At 41.4% G+C, this 21,588-nt stretch overlaps 1 protein-coding gene and 1 long non-coding RNA gene across 3 annotated transcripts in view; one reads left to right on the top strand and one right to left on the bottom strand.

Annotated features, from left to right (window-relative positions):
* The window catches only part of LOC140196405 (ubiquitin carboxyl-terminal hydrolase 17-like protein 19), a 51,836-nt gene extending 41,426 nt beyond the window's left edge, over positions 1-10,410 (top strand). Inside the window, exons 12-15 of the mRNA XM_072255548.1 lie at positions 207-226; positions 559-614; positions 7,039-7,128; positions 10,279-10,410. Of these exons, the coding sequence (XP_072111649.1) occupies positions 207-226; positions 559-614; positions 7,039-7,128; positions 10,279-10,316 (204 nt within the window). The 3' untranslated portion in view covers positions 10,317-10,410. The remainder of the gene's footprint in view (positions 1-206; positions 227-558; positions 615-7,038; positions 7,129-10,278) is intronic.
* The window catches only part of LOC140196406 (uncharacterized), a 34,787-nt gene continuing 18,870 nt past the window's right edge, over positions 5,672-21,588 (bottom strand). For both annotated transcript variants that reach the window (XR_011885699.1, XR_011885700.1), the window contains exon 3: positions 5,672-5,904. This is a non-coding gene — a long non-coding RNA (uncharacterized lncRNA). The remainder of the gene's footprint in view (positions 5,905-21,588) is intronic.

Below are 21,588 nucleotides of genomic sequence, written 5' to 3'. Positions count from 1 at the left end.
TGACAAATAAGCTTACTCAGAACTGAGATAGGCCATTATTTCACTGAATTTATTGTTGATTATTTCCGAATAATTATTGCATTTATTGTGTTAGAGCTTTTAGTTCTTAACCTCGTGTCATATAACTTCCTGACAGACAGTAACATTTTGATCTTTTTCTTTGCATGTTGTCAATGAATATTTATTCGTCATGACATTTCATTAAGGAAAAGGATATCTATCTAGGGTAATGATCAAATATTTTCAATGCATAATCTATTGTGGAAGAAATTTTAAAGTTAACAAGCATTATTACATTATTTTTGAAAGACACTACACTTGAAAGTCATCACTCAAAGGACTTGCAGTATAGTATTCTACATTAGATTAGGTGATCACTTGTTTAGTGAAGTAGAAATTTTAAAATGTATTTAAATTGATCTGCAAACCAGATAGAAGGGCCCAAACCTGGGAAATTAAGGAACTTGGTCAGAACAATGTACATATTGATCCATTTTGGTAAAGACATTATGTATGCTCTCATCTCTTTTAAAACCTAAATTATTTAATATTTCCCAGTTCCAAAACTGCTTACGTGCTTATGTACAGACTGATCGATACAAACTACAAAGCAGGTATGATGATTTGTAGAATTCACTGGTAATTATTTTATCATTGATTTACATACTAACATGCAATGGGTTTATAAACTTTGTTAATTATAGTATTGTAACATCTATTTTTTTTCTTGCTTTTTCATGTATTTTGATGAACCATGAGTCTTCCACCTTAGGATAAACCTAAAAAATGCTAACTTTTTATTTCTTAATTGGATAGAACAGTATACATAATACTGGAGGACCTCAGCAGGTCAGGCAGCATCTATGGAGGGGAATGACCAGTCAACAATTTGGGCCAAAACTGTTTATTCCCCTCCATGGATTGTGTCTAACCGGCTGAATTCCACCAACATTTTGTGTGTTGCTCTGGTTTTCCAGCATCCGCAGAATCTCTCATGTTAATGAGACAATGTTTGTTTCCCTGGTTCTCTTTTACTGCTTATGTAGACACACAATAGGGTAATGTTGTCCTTACTTTGTATAGTAATGCTACTTTCCATTCTATTGATGTATCGTATTGGTGGTGCTGGTGACAAACGGATTTTAGTGTTGTCAAATATCAAGAAGCAGATTATAGAATTTTCCTAGATCATTTTACTTGTGATGCATAACCATCAATTCCATCATCTGAATCATTGACATATAATGTAAACTATCATAACTATGTTATGAGAATGCAGGGTGGCTTGGACAGGCTGGGTGAGTGGGCAGATGCATGGCAGATGCAGTTTAATGTGGATAAATGTGAGGTTATCCACTTTGCTGGTAAGAACGGGAAGGCAGATTATCATTTACATAGAGTCAAGTTAGGAAAAGTGGAAGTACAACGAGATCTAGGTGTTCTTGTACATCAGTCACTGAAAGCAAGCATACAAGTACAGCAGGCAGTGAAGAAAGCTAATGGCATGCTGGCCTTCATAACAAGGGGAATTGAGTATAAGAGCAAAGAGGTCCTTCTGCAGCTGTACAGGGCCCTGGTGAGACTACACCTGGAGTACTGTGTGCAGTTTTGGTCTCCAAATTTGAGGAAGGACATTCTTGCTATTGAGGGAGTGCAGCGTAGGTTCACAAGGTTAATTCCCGGGATGGCGGGACTGTCATATGTCGAAAGGTTGGAGCGACTGGACTTGTATGCTCTGGAATTTAGAAGGCTGAGAGGGGATCTTATTGAAACATATAAGATTATTAAGGGATTGGACACGCTGGAGGCAGGAAGCATGTTCCCGCTGATGGGTGAGTCCAGAACCAGAGGCCACAGTTTAAGAATAAGGGGTAGGCCATTTAGAACGGAGTTGAGAAAAAACTTTTTCACCCAGAGAATGGTGGATGTATGGAATGCTCTGCCCCAGAAGGCTGTGGAGGCTAAGTCTCTGGATGCTTTCAAGAAAGAGATGGATAGAGCTCTTAAAGATAGCGAAATCAAAGGTTTTCAGGATAAGGCAGGAACTGGATGTTGATTGTGGATGATCAGCCATGATCACAGTGAATGGCGGTGCTGGCTCGAAGGGCCGAATGGCCTACTCCTGCACTTTTTTCTATTGTCTATTGTCTATAAACAGAATCGGTCCCAACACAGATCCCTGTGGGACACCACTAGCCACCAGCAACCAGACAGAAAAGGCTCCCTTCATACCCACTCTTTGCCCCCTGCCAATCAGCCACTGCTTTATCCATGCCAGAATCTTTCCTGTAATACCATGGGTTCATAGGCTTGTTAAGCTGCCTTGTGTGACAACTTGTCAAGGGCCTTCTGAAAATCTAAGTACACAACATCCAACAATTCTCCTTTCTCCTATCCTGCCTGTTATTTCTTCAAATAATTCCAACTGATTTGTCAGGCAAGATTTTTCCTTGAGGAAACCATGCTGACTATGGCTTATTTTATCATGCGTGAGAATTAACCTGGGAACTCATCCTTATTAATCGACTCCAACATCTTTCCAATTACTGAGGCCATACTTAATGTCCTATAGTTTCCTTTCTTCTGACTGTCTCCGTTCTTGGAGAGTGATATTTCCAATTTTCCAGTTTTCCGGAACCATTCCAGAATCTAGTGATTCTTGAAAGATCATTCCTAATACCTTCACGATCTCTTCAGCCACCTCTTTCAGTACACTGTGGTGTCCAACATCTGGTCCAGGTGACTTATCAATCTTCAGACCTTTCAGTTTCCGAAGAACCTTATGTCTAGATATGGTAACTTTACACACGTCATGCCCCCTGACACCTGGAACTACAATACTACTCGTGTCTTCACAGTGCAGACCGATATACGTCCACCATTTTGTTGTCCCCCATCTATTATATGTCCTTTCTTTGGCTTTTATATTGGCTTTGACTTGTTAGCCACAATTGTATCATCTTTCCATTAGAATACTTTTTTTCTTGTACTCTGTATTCTTATATGTAAAATCAATAATAAAAATATTGGAAAGAGAATACTTCTTCCTCTTTGGGATATATTTATATATATCCTGTGCCTTCTGAATTGCTTCCTGAAATTCCAGCCATTGCTGCTCTAATATCATCCCTGCCAGTGGTTTTTTCCAATCAATTCTGGTCAACTCATCTCTCTTGCCTCTGTAATTTCTTTTGCTCCACTGCATTACTGACACATCTGACTTTAGCTTCACATTCTCAAATTTCAGGTTGAATTTGATCATATTATGATCACTTGCCCCAAGGGTTTTTCACCTTAAGCTGTCTAATCAATTCCAGTTCATTGCAGAAACCATAATTTAACATAGCTGATTCTCTAATGGGCTCAACCACAAGCTGATCTAAAAAGCCATATTGCAGGCCCTCTAGAAATTCTCCCTCTTATAATCCAGCACCAACCTGATTTTCCCAATCTACCTGCATATTGAAGTTCCCCATGAACATGGTAACATTGCCCTTTTGGCATGCATTTTCTATCTCCCATTGTAATTTTGTAGGCCACATCATTACAGTTGTTTGGATTTTCTCTACAACTCACATTTGGGACTTTTTACACTCGCAGTTCCTTATGAACCCCCTTTTCACTGGGCATCTCTAGAGACACGACATGTTCGCCGCTCGTTGACAACCACTGGACTTAGTGGTAGGAAAACCACCTTTTTTTTTCAAACTCCGTGCATCTAGGGTCGGTATGACTTGGGTCTCACCAAAACCGTGAATTTGGGATGTCTCAACCACCCAAACCCCGATCTGTGTGAATACTATATAAATACTGCCCTATGCAATTAGCAGTTGGTAGGAAATTACAGATCGCACACTGCATACAATTGTAAAGAAAGTATATTTACAAATTTCAACATTATCAAACAGTAGAAAAATAAAATAAAACGTCCATTACAGTTAACCCAGTCCAAATGTTCACATGTGTTGGAGCTCATCTCGAAGTCGTCTTTAACTCACACTCTGGACCCACGGTCAGCATGAAAGTCCACACCACCTTCCGGATGTCGCTGAAACAGACGGGCTCCCCCACGGGAGCATTGGTCCTTCCTGCTTGAAGCCATTCATCTGCATAAAACAACTTGTGCAACAGGGACAGCATCCTCAGACATCTTCCCTCTTGTTTCTCCCAGCTTCCGCCAAAAACACATCGACCCACACCAGTGACCATCAAAAGACTTCTCTATCCAGTTTTCTCTAGAACCTTCTCCCACTTCCACCATCCAGATTGGCTGACACAACATTCCTAAGTTCAACAACATAACCCCTTATCGTTAGCTCAAATCTAAACATGCTGAAAGCAGATCAGACTGCTCTTACAGAACTGCTAAAATGAAATACCGACAGCTGCAGTAAAAATCTTATCCAGCGTGTTACACTTAGCTCTATTCACAATGATTTAACACCATCCGACCCTATGTTACCTCTTTCCAATGATTTGATTTCATTGCTTACCAACACAGCAAAGCCTCCCCCTCAGCCTTCCTGTCTATCCTTTTGATACAAAGTGTATCATTGAACATTGTGTTCCCAGCAATAATCTTTCAGCCATGGTTCACTGATGCCTACAACATCAGACTTGCCAATCTGTAGCTGTGCTGCAAGTTCATCTACCTTATTCCGTATACTGCACGATTCAGATATAACGTCAGTCTTGTATTCACTCTTTTCAATTTTGTTGCACCATGTGCAATGTTTTGATTCCTAACTTCATCAGCAGTCTTACCAACATCTACCTCCACACCTCTCCACAATCTGTCTGACACTCTGGTTTTCCTCCAACTCTTGTTTAAACCCCACCGTACAGCATTAATATCAAAGAATATATATAGTATACAACCTGAAATTCTTGCTCTCACAGACATCCACAAAAACAGAAGAGAACCCCAAAGAATGAATGACAGTAAAACGTTAGAACCCAAAGCTCCCTCTCACCCCACCCTGCACAAGCAGCAGCAGAGCATCAACCCTCCCCCTCCCCCACTTATTTCAGCAGGAAGCATCAGCACCCACCACCCACCAAACAAGCAATTGCAAAGCCCCAAAGAGAGACCATGATCTGCTATCCAACAAAAACTAATGGTCACCAGACAATCCGACATGCCACAGGCTCACCCGATCCATAACAAGGGGCAGAGATGTGCCACCACCTCTCTGAAAATGTGCCAACTGTTGAAAAACAACACGGAAAACATTCTAATAATGGCATAAAACCACATTTTGTAATAACTAAGCAAGGACTTGCATGAGAAAAAAAGCAGAACATTCCACATGAACAAACTCTTCTGATTTCTATGACTGTTCATTCCCTTCCATAGACGCTGCCTGATTCGCTACATTCCTCCAACCCACCCCACACCCCGTCCCCGTATTGCTCCAGATTCCACCCTCTGAGCTCTCTTCTGTCTCTTCTACATGAAGTGTTCAATTGAACCCAATTTCTCACTACAAGCGTCAACGTATACACAGAAGGTATACCAAGCAACACACTCAAAATGATGGAGGAACTCAGCAGGCCAGGGAGCATCTATGGAAAGGAGTAAATAGTCTACATTTAGGGCCCAGATTCTTTATCAGAATATAAACCAAATCTACTTTGAAAAGCACTAGCTTACATACATACATTAAAGCCACGATTGCGTCTCATGTCTCTGAATCATATTACAGGCGATACAAACGCAGATCACTGCAGTTCAATTCTCCTTCAGAGTGCATTTTCAATCTTCTATTCTACGGCTCCTCCAACTAGCTCTGTTATGACGAGTATTGCGGATTTGTCCCTGATCTGGTAATCGGACAATAATTTTCTCGTTTTCCCGTTGCTTGTCACTGAAAACGAGGCACAAATCATCCACACTCTCGGCACCTTAAGAAGAGAGAAATTCAGAAAAGAACGAACCATTGACCAACCCTGATTAATAATAGTTAGACTTAAAAATTAAACATACTCATAATCCAGAAATGACTCGAGAAAACTGAATTCAAAGTAAAGGAAACAATTCTGCCTTGATCGGCGAAGTTACATGGAATATCGAGGTACCCATTGTCAACTTCCATAACCTGGTAGGTCAGACTACCTAGCCAATTTTCATCTCAGAAATGCATACGATATGTTATTCAAGTAGTCATAGTCATAGTCATAGTCATAGTCATACTTATACTTTATTGATCCGGGGGGAAATTGGTTTTTGTGACAGCTGCACCATAAATAATAAATAGTAATAGAACCATAAATAGTTAAATAGTAATATGTAAATCATGCCAGTAAATTATGAAGTAAGTCCAGGACCAGCCTATTGGCTCAGCGTGTCTGACCCTCCAAGGGAGGAGTTGTAAAGTTTGATGGCCACAGGCAGGAATAACTTCCTATGACGCTCTGTGCTGCACCTAATAATAATAATAAAAATAATAATAATAATACCTAATAAAGATGGCAGTTTGGTTATCAGCATTTTTTTATTGGTAACCATCTTCATCACATTAAATCCAGCTTCCGACTCCGATATATCAACCATAATTCTTTCGCCTTTCAAACCAATGATGCACACTTGATAGATCTTTCCCATTTTGGTCTCAGCAACTTCATCTGTTAAAATGTTAAAGGTCTATTAAAATGAACTGAATTTAGTTTCACTTGTTTTACGTAACTCCAGCTGAAGGGCTGGGCTGTTCGATGTCTTGTGAACCGACTAGGGGAACAAGGTTAGCAAGAAAATGTCAGAAGTGGACATAACGTTGGGATATCTCTGGGAGAGAAGGGCATAAAACAGGGCAAACTTTCCTGGGGGCCGTATTTTTAACAGAACAACAAGAAGTGTCCAAATAAAATGTTAAACATGAGGAAAAGGGATAATTCAGAGAAAATTGCACCAGCAAGGAAGTTAAAGGAATAAACCGCCTCCCTTTCGAGGGAGTGGTTGGAGGGTTTACATTTCACTGCACTTGTTGGCTTAACCTACAATCGTAGTTTCTGATCGACAAAAACTCCCCTGTTGTGCAGGTGCATCGTATAGGAACAGCTGCGGAGGAATGAGCCGCGATTCCAGTTACAACAGATTGAAATTTGTTAAGCGACCGGACGGGATCACAGGTAAATATACATCACATCATGAGTAAAATAAGGACAGACCCCCAACGCTGTGTTTGGGTGGGCAAACTCACTCTAGTGTCTTGTGGCACAAGTTGTTAGGGATGAGATGGAGTACCTGGAGGCACATGGCAAAATAGGCCAAGGCCAGCATGTTTTCCTGTCTGACTAACCTTCTGCAATTTTTTGAGGAAATTCCAAGCAGGGTAGACAAAGGAGATATGGTGTACTTGGATTTTCAGAAGGCCTTTGACAAGGTGCACATAAGGCTGCTTAGCAAGATAAGATTCCCATGTAGTTAAAGGGAAGTTACTCGAGTGGGTGGAGCATTAGCTGGTTGGCAGAAAACAGAGAGTGGGAATAAAGGGATCCTATTCTGGTTACCAGTGGAGTTCCACAGAGATCAGTGTCGGGACTGCTGCTTTTTATGATGTATGTCAATGATTTGGACTGAGGTACTAATGGATTTGTGGTTAAATTTGACGATGATACAAAGATAGGTGGAGGAGCGAGTAGTGTTGAGGAAACAGAGAGCCTGCAGAGACTTAGATAGTTTAGTGGAATGGGCAAAGAAGTGGCAAATGAAATAAACTGTTAGGTGGTCTATGTCATGCAGTTAGGTGGAAGCAAAAAACAGGCAGACTATTATTTAGATGGAGAGAGATTCAAAATGCAGAGATGCAAAGGGACTTGGGAGTCCTTGTGCAGGATACCCTAAAGGTTAACCTCCAGGTTGAGTTAGTGGTGAAGAAGGCAAATGCAATGTTGTCACTCATTTCAGGAGGTACAGAATATACGAGCGTGAGACCAAACTTAGAGTATTGTGTGCAATTTTGTGCTCCTTATTTTAGAAAGGATACACTGACATTGGAGAGGGTTCAGAGAAGATTCACAAGAATGATTCCAGGCATGAAAGGGTTACCGTATGAGGAATGCCTGGCAGCTCTTGGGCTGTATTCCCTAGAGTTCAGGAGAATGAGGGGAGATCTCTTAGAGACATTCCGAATGTAAGAAGGCCTGAACAGATTAGATATGGCAAAGTTATTTCCCATGGTAGGGGATTCTAGGACAAGAGGGCACGACTTCAGGATTGAAGGAAATCCATTTAGAATAGTGATGCGGAGAAATTACTTTAGTCAGAAGATGGTAAATCTGTGGAATTTGTTGCTACGAGCAGCTGTGGAGGCCAAGTCATTGGGTGCATTTAAGGCAGAGATAGATAGGTTCTTGATTAGCCAGGGGAGCTGGGATGACTGGAAGAATTGGATCAGCTATGATTGAATGGCGGAGCAACACTCACAACACGCTGGAGGAACTCAGCAGGTCAAGCAGCATCCGTGGAAAAGATCAGTCGACATTTCGGGCCGGAACTCAGGTTCCGGCCCGAAATGTCGACTGATCTTTTCCACGGATGGTGCCTGATCTGCTGAGTTCCTCCAGCATGTTGTGAGTTTTGCTTTGACCCCAGCATCTGCAGATTATTTTGTGTTTATTGAATGGTGGAGCAGACTTGATGGGCGGAATGGCCTACTTCTGCCCCTATATCATATGGTCTTACATTCTTTCATTCAAACAAAATTACGTTTTACTTTAAACCCATATATGGTTTATGTACTCGGTCAAGTGTTAGGCTAACAATTGTTTACTGTTATAATCATTTATAACTTATCTTTCTGTTACTTGTACTTGTTGTTCTGTGGATTAGCAATCAAACATTGTTGATTTATGCTGAGTTACTCTTCCCTCTTGTGTTTGTGGTATCCTGATGTGCTACATCTTGTGTTCTTTGTCTCTAAATGTAAAATGGTAAGCCTGTTGGGTTTGAGCTGTCAGTTATAGTTTGCAACAAAGTTCAAAAGTCTGTCCCTTTGAGTAGGGTGTGGCTTCCTAACTATATGCCTCAGCCCAGGAAAAGCCCAGTCCCATATCCTACATCACGGACCTATGACACAGGATTTGCCAGGAAAGTCTGCCATATTTGATAGGAATTCAGCTATGTTGCCAAGATTTCAGCGTTCTACAAATATTACTTTCAGGTAGGAATGCATCATATAGCAGCTCTGACATTCCAACCTCATGTCGCAACTATCAACGGGCAATGGCCTCTTCCAGTGATGCAGACACGACGTGTAGGGTTCTGGCACACTGACTGGCAAGAGGACACAAAACAAGTGAAGCCCTGGAAGGAAAGAGTTGTTATTATCCGGGGAGTTGTGTTCGGGTGAGGAGTGGGATGTTGAGATCTAGTCAGCAGATATAGAGAAGGATATTGTGTTTTCTTTTCCTAATTTTGGTGGAAATAATTTTACATGCCTGCCACTATTAATAATTTGAAAGGATTTTCAAATCATAACAACCTTAATCAAATTGTTCTTTCTTCTAATGTTTTCAGAAATAGGAACACTAAATTTAAGGTATTTTTCTTTGTTTAAAACCCTTGGCTACTTTAGGGAGAACACAGAAATTAGCAGATGTTTGGAACGTGCTGCTGTGGAGGTGATAGAAAGAGATATGTAGCAGTATTGAAGAAGAATTTAAACAGACACATGAACTGGAAGAGTTTGACAGAACACAGACCCTACACAAGCTGATGGGATTAGTTTATCTTGGCTTCATGGTTGGTGCAGACATGATGTACCAGTGAGCCTTTTCCTGTTCTGTACTTTTCTATGTTCTATAACAGAAAACAACCCAGAGCTCCTTCAAATCACACCAGGATACACTCCAGTCAAAATGAAAATATATGTTTCAAACCATTGGAAAATCTGTTCCTTTCTTCACTCACATTTCAGTTAGTCTCTTTACCAATCAGATCAAATTTATTGAACCATTTTATTTTGTTTTACCTAAGCAAATGCTTTCAATGAAAGCACTGTTCAATGAAAGTAATATTTGTTGTTGTTGTATACTTAGCGCCTTAAACAAATTCTGTAGTAATTCCAACAAAATGCTCTGTTGCAGGAGATAATGACCCAAATGTCTACAGAGTGGAAATGTCCTGTGGACATGCTGTAGATCCCATTTCACTCACGGAATGGTGTCGGACCCGTATAAGTCAGGTGGATATCACAAACAATCCTTACTGTTATATCTCATGCTCAATCCACTTTTTAAATGGGAATGCTTTACAATACTTTTCAATGTCTTTTCCAGGGTTATTTCAAATTCCACTGCCCTGCATTAATAGATGAGACAGATGAAGGATGTGGAAAGGAATGGTCCTACTTGGAGGTGTGCAGACACGCATTGCTCTCTGTTGAGGAACGGCAAATTTTTGAAGAGAGGCTTGTCACTCTCGCTGCTTCAAGTTACTGTGAATACAAACAGGTAAAGCAGGACTGGCATCTAACTAACTGCTAACAAATAGGGGTCATTACTGGATTTGAGAAAGCTGTGAAGCTTGGGATGGTGTGAGAGTCTGAAGAATGAGGTAATATTCAGGGAGTTTGACAGGCAATGTTTTAAAAAGGGACCACTATATAACAGAAGTTTCAACATAATAAGCCAGGGTTCTCACAAGGATTTCCCAAAGACTATAACAATGAATAGGTTAACTGACCATTTTTCTGCAAAAGAGAACTGAGAGATTATCTGATCAAAGTGTTTAAAATTTTAAGGAGTTTTGAAATGATCAAAGTAGAGAAGAAATTTTCACTTGTGGAAGAATACAATTTTAGATGCCTTAATACAGAGCTTTCAAGAAGAAACCCCATCAGGAATTCATGAGAGACTAGAAAAAAAATATAGTAACTGAGAACAATTGCAAAGAAGGTGAGGAAGGTGGATGAGTACATGAAGAAATGAAGATACACTGAGGGGCTGACGTGAAATAAACTGACAAGCTTTATATGTGAAAATGAATACACAGTCTGTGTTTCAGGCTGAGGCCCTTCTGTAGGATTGGAAAGGAAGGGTGAGGACACCAGAATAAAAACATGGAGTGGAAAGAGGACTCGCTAGAAGATGAGAGATGAACTCAGATGGGTGGAAAAGGTATAGAGTTGGAGAAGAAGGGCTTTCCCATCAGACCCGCAGACAGATGGTTTTTGAACTGTTGTAGTGTAGCAGACGCCTTTGCTGAAACACGCCTTTGGAAAATCAACTGATGGTGTTTACCTCCACACCAGATTGGACGGAAGGTTGTTCAGTCTGTCCTGGCTGAGGGCGAAAACCAAGGTTTGTGAAGTACTCATCAGGGACATGTTGTTTGCAGACGATGCGGCACTGGCAACACACTCTGAAGAGCAACTGCAACACCTCATGGACAGCTTCTCAAGAGCCTGCCAGGACTTCAGCTTGACCATCAGCCTGAGGAAGACCAACATGTTGGGCCAAGGCATTGAGCACCCCAATGCTATTACCATCAACAACTACGAGCTGGAGGTAGTTCACGAGTTTTCACCTTTGCTCCACCATCACGGACAGTCTCTCTCTAGACCCCGAGATCAACAGACAGATCGGACGAGCAGCCTCAACATTCGCCAGGCTGACAAAGAGAGTCTGGGAGAACAGAAAGCTGATGACGCACACCAAAGTTGCAGTCTACAGGACCTGCGTCCTCAGCACACTGTTTTACGGCAGTGAGACCTGGAGCCTCTACTACAGACAAGAGTGACGTCTCAATACCTTCCAACTTCACAGCCTGAGACGCATCGTGGACATCAAGTGGATTGACCGAGTCACCAACAGTGAGGTCCTGGCCCACGTCCAGATACCCAGCCTCTTCACCCTGCTCCAGCAACACCATCTCCGCTGGCTGGGCCACGTACACTGCATGTCAGATGGGAGGATCCCGAAAGACCTGCTGAACGGGGAACTGGCCTCCAGCAAGAGAGCACAAGGGTGGCCCCATCTTCACTTCAAAGGTGTCTGCAAGAGAGATATGAAGTCACTGAACAGGAACATCGAGAGGTGGGAGGACATTGCAAGCGATCGCTCTCGCTGGAGGCTGGAACTACGCAGAGGTCTAAAAAGAGAAGAAGAGAAGCTGAGGCTTGCTGCTGAAGAAAAGTGCACTCGCCGAGAAAACAGCACCAAGACAACACTGGAGGACAGCGCCTTCAAGTGCAGTCGCTGCAGCCGAGACTGTCACTCCCGTGTGGGCCTCTACAGCAACAACAGACGCTGCTCTACCAACACAGACTGAAGCAAGACTTTCCAGGCACAGATCCATGGTCTCACAAGACTAATGGATGCCACCACCACAAGTGTAGTGGATTGACCTCTACCTTGCAGAGGCCAGGAGGCACAACCCCACTCCAGTCCATCAAAGAATTGTATCCAACCCCATCACTAACCTCATCAACTCTGGAAAACTCCAACTTCCCTGACCCTGCACTGCTCATCTCATTTCTAGCTCCCACCCAAAATCCACAAATCCGAGTGTCTGAATAATCCTATTGTCTCTACCTGCTTCAGCCCTACAGAACTCATGTCTGCATACCTTGACTCCATTCTATCCCACTTGGTTCAGTCCCATCCCAGCTACATCCACAACACCTCACATGCTCTTACCCTCTTCAACAACTTAAATTCCCTGGCCCCAACCACCTTATTTTCACCATGGACATCTATACACTCTACCCCCCCACCACCCCATCAAGAAGGCATTAAATCTTTCTGCAAAAGAAGACCCAACCAGTTCCCCTCTACCACCACCCTCACCCTAAACAATTTCTTCTTTGGCTCCCCTCAATCTCCCCAAACTGAAGGAGTAGCTATGGGCAACTGCATGGGTCCCAGCTATGCCTGCCTTTTCAATGGCTATGTGGAATAGTCCATGTTCCCAGCCTTCCCTCGTAATGCTCCCCAACTCTTCTTGTGATACTTTGGTGACTGCATTGGTGCTGTTTCTGACACCCTTGCTGAATTGGTCAATCTCATCAACTTTGCCTCCAGCTTCCAGCCTGCCCTTAAATTCACTTGGTCCATTGCTGACAACTTTCTCCTTTCTCGATCTCTTTTTCTCCATCCCTGGATACATTCTATCTACCAACAACTTTTATAAACCTACCAATTCCCACAGCTCTCTTGACTATCTCTCTTCTCACTCCTCTTGTAAAAATGCTGTTCTCTTTTCTCCATTCCTTTATTTCCACTGTATTTGTTCCAGGATGAGGCTTTCCTTTCCAGGACATCAGAGGTGTCCTCCTTCTTCAAAGAATGGGATTTCCCTTCCTCTACCATTGATGCTGCCCTCACCTGCATCTCTTCCTCTTCCAGACACCCACTTCTGAACAGGGGTAGGATTCCTCTTGGCCTCACCTATTATTCTCCACAATTTCCACCATCTTCAATACTACCCCAGCACATCTTTACCTCTACCCCCACTCTCTACTTTCCACAGGGATCACTCCCTCTTTGATTCCCATGGCCATTCTAACCTCCCCCCTGACCTCCCTCCTGGCACATATCCTGGCGCACGACAAAAATGTGACGCATCCTCCTCCTCATTCACGTCCCTTACCTCCATTCAGGGTCCCAAACAGTCTGACTAGGTGTGGAAACTTCACCTGTGTCTATTGTCCTCAGTGATCCCATGTGGCCTTCTCTATATTGGTGAGACCCAATAAAAATAGGGGGACCACTTTGTTGTGCAACTCTTCTCCACCGTCAAAAGCAGAATTTCCCCTTGGCCAAACACTTTAATTCCTATCCCCATTCCTGTTCTGACATGTGGTCCATGGCCTCCTCTTTTGTCATGATGAGGCTATAGTCAGGGAGGAGGAGCAACATCTGATGTTCTGTCTGCGTAGCCTCCAACCTGATGAACATCGGTTTCTCCTTCCGGTAATTTTTTCCCTCACACTTGCCTGTCAGACCAAGGGCCATAAGATATAGGAGCAGAATAAGGCCATTCAGCCCATTGAGTCTGCTCTGCCATTCCATTATGTCTGAACCCGGATCCTACTCAACCCCATCCACCTGCCTCCTCGCCATATCCTTTGATCCCCTGACAGATCAGAAGACGATCAACTTTTACCTTAAATATACGCACAGACTTAGCTTCCACCAGTCTGTGGCAGAGCATTCCACATACAGTAGAAGTCAGAAGTTTACATACACCTTAGCCAAATACATTTAAACTCAGTTTTTCACAATTCCTGATATTTAATCCTGGAAAACATTCCCTGTCTTAAGTCAGTTAGGATCACTACTTTATTTTAAGAATGTGAAATGTCAAATAATAGTAGAGAGAATGATTTATTTCAGCTTTTATTTCTTTCATCACTTTCCCAGTGGGTCAGAAGTTTACGTACACTTTGTTAGTATTTGGTAGCATTGCCTTTAAATTGTTTAACGTGGGTCAAACATTTTGGGTAGCTTTCCACAAGGTTCTCACAGTAAGTTACTAGAATTTTGTTCCATTCCTCCAGACAGAACTGATGTAACTGAGTCAGATTTGAAGGCCTTATTGCTCGCACACGCTTTTTCATTTCTGCCCACAAATTTTCTCTCTGATTGAGGTCAGGGCTTTGTGATGGCCACTCCAATACCTTGACTTTGTTGTCCTTAAGCAATTTTGCCACAACTTTGGAGGTATGCTTGGGGTCATTGTCCATTTGGAGGACCCATTCGTGACCGAGCTTTAACTTCCTGGCTGATGTCTTGAGTTGTTGCTTCAATATATCCACATAATTTTCCTTCCTCATGATGCCATCTATTTTGTGAAGTGCACCAGTCCCTCCTGCAGCAAAGCACCCCCTCAACATGATGCTGCCACCCCCATGCTTCACGGTTGGAACGGTGTTCTTTGGCTTGCAAGCCTCACCCTTTTTCCTCCAAACATAACGATGGTCATTATGGCCAAACAGTTCAATTTTTGTTTCATCAGACCAGAGGGCATTTCTCCAAAAAGTAAGATCTTTGTCCCTATATGCACTTGCAAACTGTAGTCTGGCTTTTTTATGGTAGTTTTGGAGCAGTGGCTTCTTCCTTGCTGAGCAGCCTTTCAGGTTATGTTGATTTAGACTCATTTTACTGTGGATATAGATACTTATCTACCTGTTTCCTCTAGCATCTTCACAAGGTCCTTTGCTGTTGTTCCGGGATTGATTTGCACTTTTCCCGCCAATGTACGTTCATCTCTAGGAGACAGAATGCATCTCCTTCCTGAGCGGTATGACAACTGCGTGGTCCCATGGTGTTTATACTTGTGTACTATTGTTTGTACAGATGAATGTGGTACCTTCAGGCATTTGGAAATTGCTCCCAAGAATGAACCAAACTTGATATCATTTTCTGACCTCAATCCAAAAGAAAATTTGTGGGCAGAACTGAAAAAGAGCGTGCGAGCAACGAGGTCTACACACCTAACTCAGTTACACCAGTTCTGTCTGGAGGAATGGAACAAAATTCCAGCAACTTACTGTGAGAAGCTTGTGGAAGGCTATCCAAAACATTTGACCCAAGTTAAAGAATTTAAAGGAAATGCTATCAAATACTAACAAAGTGTATGTAAACTTCTGACCCACTGGGAAAGTGATGAAAGAAATAAAAGCTGAAATAAATCATTCTCTCTACTATTATTCTGACATTTCACATTCTTAAAATAAAGTAATGATCCTAACTGACCTAAAACAAGGAATGTTTTCTAGGATGAAATGTCAGGAATTGTGAAAAACTGACATTAAATGTATTTGGCTAAGGTATATGTAAACTTCTGACTTCTACTGTATTTACTATTCTCTGGCTTAAGAAATTCCTCCTTTACTCTGTCCCAAAGGGTTGCCCCTCGATTTTGAGGCCCTCTAGTTCTGGATACACCCACCCTAGGAAACATCCTCTCCATATCCTCCCGATCTAGTCCTTTCAATATTCAGTAGGTTTCAATGAGATTTCCCCGCATTCTTCTAAATTCCAGTGAGTACAGGCCCAAAGCTGCCAAACGCTCCTCTTCTTTTATTCCCCACTCTGACCTCTGACTTCTCCTCACCTGCCCATCACTTCCTCCTGGTGTCCACTCCTACTTATCTTTCTCTCATGGTCCACTCTCCTCTGCTATCAGATCCCTTCTTCTCCAGCCTTTACCTTTGCCACCCACCTGACTTCACCTGTCACCTTCTAGCTAGTCCTCCTTCCCTTTCCCCACCGTTTTATTCTGACATCTTTCCCTTCCTTTCCAGTCTTGAAGAAGAGTCTCAACCAGAAATGCTGATTATTTTTTCATGTCCATAGCTACCTGACCTGCTAAGTTCCTCCAGCATTTTGTGTGTGTTGATCTGGAATCTCAGCATCTGCAGAATTTATTTTGTTTAAGCTTTATATGTGGACCATACACATCCAGGTATTGTATCACTTCTAGACTGTTAATTCTTGCCAATAGTTCAACAAAGATTTGTCAACATTTTTTTTTATTGGTGGTCGTGAATGTGAAAGTCCTAGTCATGTTCTAACAATGGATTCTGCATGAATTCTGTCAGGAGGAACTTGTGGAATTCACAGTATGTAGGTTAGAAAAATAGTTCCCTGACCCTGCATAAGATTAGACAACATACAGGATCCATGAACTTTTCAGTGGAGTGGTGTCACAACAACAACCTTGCACCCAATGCCAATAAGATGAAAGAGCTGATTGTGGACTTCAGGAAGGGTAAGACAAGGGAACATGAACTAATCATCATAGAGAGATCAGAAGTGGAGAGAGTGAAAACTTCCAAGTTCCTGGGTGGCAAGATCTCTGAGAACCTAACCTAGTCCCAACATATTGATGCAGCTGTAAAGAAAGCAAGATAGCAACTATACTTCATTAGGAGTTTGAAAAGATTTGGTATGTCAACAGAAACACTGAAAAACTTCTGTAGATGTACCATGGAGAGCATTCTGACAGGCTGCATTACTGTCTGGTAATGGCTCGGGGGGGTTGGGGGTTGGGGTGGTGGGCGGCTACTGCACAGGAGCAAAGAAAACTGCAGTATGTCGGAAATTTAGTCAGCTCCATCTTGAGTACTAGCCTACAAAGTACCCAGGACACCTTCAAGAAGCGGTGTCTCAGAAAGGCAGCGTCCATTATTAAGGTCCTCCAGCACCCAGGGCATGTCCTTTTCTCACTGTTGCCAAGAGGTACACACTCAGTAATTCAGGAACAGTGTCTTCGCCTCTGTCATTCGATTCCTAGAGGGACATTGAAACCTCACTTTTTCAGTATATATTATTTCTGTTTATGCATGATTTTTAAATCTATTCAATATAAGTATACTGTGATTGATTTCTTTATTTATTATTATTTTTGCTGCTTCTAAATTATGTATTGCATTGAACTGCTGCTACTAAGTTAATAAATTTCATGACACATGCCAGTGATATTAAACCTGATCCTGATTCTGAAATGCGATCAGTTCAGATGGATGGATTGGTTTGCACGGAGCAGTTGGACCAAAGGGCCAGTTTATGTGCTGTATCCATCAATGACTCTGTGACTCAAAGATGTGATTCCGCTGTAAATCAATGTTAGGGGAAACACAGTCTCACTCAGTGACTGTGGTATAAACCCATTTGATCAAAGAATTGATCATCAGTTGAATATCACTCCAGAAATCTCTCAATGTATTTAGTACTTAGCCAATTGCTTAGGTATAATGCTTCTGGGGGGGGGGGGGAGCGGGTGGGTACTGCAATAACGATTTCATGTCTAAATTATAGCAAACTTTTAATTTGTAGGAACATCAAAAAATATCAATGCAGGAGATGCCATAACATTTAAAAGCTAAAATTACATTATTATGTACAGTGGATTATCAGAGGTGTATGTCCTTAATTACTAATTTCATCATCTGTCTTTGTTTAGTGTCCGAGGTGTGGGACTTATGTGGAACAGAAAGATGGGATGAACATATCAGTGACTTGTTCAATCTGCACGGCCAACGATGGATTCCCTTTTGAATTTTGCTGGCAATGTATGAAGGAGTGGAAAGGCCCAGCTCCACGCTCTGATAAATGTGACAATGAAGGATGCACTAATATGGAGCTGGATGCCTTGACGGATTGTCTCACAAAAACTTTACCTTACAGCGAAATTCAAAATTGTCCTATAATCCGTGCTTGTCCCACTTGTGGTTTTCTTATAGAACATAAAGATATGTGCAAATATGTCACATGCATCAGATGCCATGTGGAATTTTGCTTTGCCTGCCTTAACACAAAGGCAATTTGCAGTGAATCATCTGAGTATTCTCTTCATTGTGCTGTACCTGTAGCCCCAAGGCAAACAAGTATTCCAGTGTGGAATCGTACTCAAGATCAGACCTGCAATCCCACTTCAGATTCCTATTCATTCGGTAGTCCAAGTCCCGCTCAAAGTCCCGCTCCAAGTCCTGCTCCACCACCCGCTCCACCACCCGCTCCAATACCACGTCCCCCTCCAAGTCCTGCTCCAAATTGTATTCCGATTGCTAAACAAATTCCCACTCAAAAACCTGTTCAGAATCCTTTAAATTCTAATTCTAATTGTACAATTCTATAAGTAAACAATCTAGATCAGAGATTGCAGAAGGTACAAAAACGCAGAATAGTCATTTAAACATTGTAATATGCCTGACCCTTTGTTCTCTTGTGCCGGATTGTTTCATTCATTGTTCCAATGGTGATGTGATCTGAGAATCCATAAGTAGAATAAATAATCGTCATTTCATCTTCCATAAAACACCCAGCCCTGGTTTAAGTGGACTAATGCATTATGTGTATATACAGTTTAAGTGCATAATAATCATGTCTCTATATTTTTCTGCGACATTCTCTGTATAATGTGAGGAAATCATAATTGATTGTCTTTGTGTTTAGTGTGTTCTTCTGCAAGCACTTCCCGGGCAATATTCTTGCTTTATTAAGTTTAAAAGTATTAACTTGTGAAGTGCGTCAGTATTCAAATATCCAAAAATAGGCTGGTGCATTAAGTAGTATATCATCTGGAGTGGTAATGTTATTAAAATATATTCAACTATTTTATAATCTTTTGTAAAATAAAATTTATATTGAACAGAGTTACGCAAAAAGCAATGTGGCACAAGTCTATTTAAATGAATAAATGGAAACAGAAACAAAAATAAGTTGTTCAAATCACAAAATGTAGATGAAAACCTCTGACATGTTACCCACTCACATCCATCAGATATTTAATCCATTATAAATACTTGCAAGGAGTCTATATAATTTAAATTATGCAACATTTTGAAAAATGCTGGTTATTCACTGAGAAACACAGCATCACAGGAGATGGAGAGCTTATCCTTAGTGATGTATACAGTCGTGAGACATAGGTTGAAGACGTGAAGGGAAAAATCTAACAGACACCTGAAGAGCAACTTCTTCATGCAGAAGGAGGTAAGTGTATGAAACCTGTTGCCAGAGAAATTACTTGATGAATGAGTTGGGTGAAAGGGCCTGTTCCTGTGCTGAATTACTATCAGTCCATGATTGTTGCCCTTCACAGTGGTTTAAATATGTACTGTATGTATTTAAATATGCTGTCAATATATTTAGTAATTCCATAGACTAAAATCATCTTATAATAATACAATTAACAGATAATGATATTAGAAGATAGTTTATAGTTAAAATATTGCTAAAGCCCACATCCCTGCTAAGATACACATTCCTAAGATCTGTAGCTAATATTTACAACATTTTAATCAGTGGTGAACCTAATGTTAACCTGCTACCAATATAGTTGTATGGTTAACATTTGTAATGATAGAATTGCCCACTTCCTTCTGCTGTACTGCTCACATCAACTTGCTTTCATCTCTCTCTCCAGTCACTGCACCAGAACTTTTGCTGGCCATCTGACATGTACACCAGCAGTGTTCTGCAGAGATTTCAAGGCTGGCAGGCTGGCTTACAAGGTGTATGTAATCCCTCAGAAGCTTTGGGTGAGGTGCATTGCCAATTTTTGATCTTGACTTCTCCTCTTCACAGCTTACTCTTGTTGTAGCTTCATTGGGTGGGGTGACATCTAATGTACAGACATCAGACAGGGTGAATGGGGGACCCCAGAGAGACAGGGAACATGAGCTCGACAAACCCAGACAGAACCTTATATCCTATAATTGTGGTAAGCTGTCTTTGCTCCTGTACTCATATCTTTTCTCAATAAAATCCAACATTTATCTTTGCTTCACCTGCAAGTTGGCTTTGATTGACTAGTGTGAAATCACCTGGGATCCTTTGAACATCAATATTATTCAATCTCTCAACATTTCAGAATCACTCTACTTTTCTGTACTGTGCCACATTCCTGTGCCCTCAGTCAGTTTCCCTTTATCCCACTGAAACCCCTTTTCATCCTCCTTCAGATTCTCAATGCAACCCATGTATGTCTTGTCAGCAAACCAAGAAATACAACATTTCACCCTCTTCATCAAAATGTTGCTTTAGCTCCTGAAAAGTTGAATGCCAAATACTGATCCCTGCTTTAACCGATCAGACACAGCCTGGTGACCTGAGTGTGACATTCATTCCTACTCTTAGGCTTCTGTCCAATTACCAGTTCCTAGTTCATGTCAGAATATTGCACCGAACTCCAACCGTCTTGACACGATCTTCATTGGGACATTATTGAAAGCCTCTAAAAAGTCAGAACATGATATCGGCTGGATCTCTGTTATCTATTCTCTAGTCATATACTCAAAAAATCTACTAAAATCATCAAATATGACACCTTATTCATAAAGCTTTACATTCCTATTATATTGTTCTGTTATTGCATCTTTCATTATAGGTCCCAGCATTTTCCTTGTTTGTCAGGCTGCCAGATTGGTATCGAGTGTGTTCCTGAGTTGATACATGTTTGACCACAGGAGCAGTGCTGTAATATACTAGGATTGCTTAAGGACATTTTCTACCAGAAAACATCATCTGCATATGATATGTTCCAGATACCTTTGCTTGGTTGAAATAATTTATACAGTTGGTCTCAAAGCTTCTGAGGACATCGGTGCAAATAAATTAGCTACAATTTTGTTAGAATTTTAACCTTGTGAGAAACAACTTCAACCCTTTGAAAAAGTCATGCTGCTGTACTAGAAAACTGAGGTTGGCAATAAGCTTTTTAGACCTTAGAAAGTGAATATCCATCACACTTCTTCACCCATAGCAGTTTGGGGCTCAATCGTTTTACATTGGAGAGTTTTAAATTTGTGTTTGGCCAATGCAGGGATGAAGTCTCATGAGAAACTCACTTTGCAAACCGTATCCTTTAGTAACCAACCCAGGAGTCCTTCTAACTTAAAACGGATTCTGCTTGCAATTTACATTAAGAATGGTAAACTGGTTCTTGTTCACAACAAGAAGTTGAGCAAGGGATGTTTGTTACCAGTTGAATTAACTTTGTCAGAAACAACTCTGACTCTTTGGGAAAGTCATGCTGCTGTACAAGAAAACTGAGGTTAGCAATAAGCCTCTTATGGCCTAGCAGTAAATATCCATCACACAGTCATGCATTATTTAATAATTCTGCTCTCCAGCTCC

Source organism: Mobula birostris, chromosome 4 (assembly GCF_030028105.1).
Source record: "Mobula birostris isolate sMobBir1 chromosome 4, sMobBir1.hap1, whole genome shotgun sequence".
NCBI lineage: Eukaryota > Metazoa > Chordata > Chondrichthyes > Myliobatiformes > Myliobatidae > Mobula > Mobula birostris.
The sequence above is the reverse complement of the archived record's forward strand: the minus strand, read 5'-3'. Positions and strand labels throughout refer to the sequence as shown.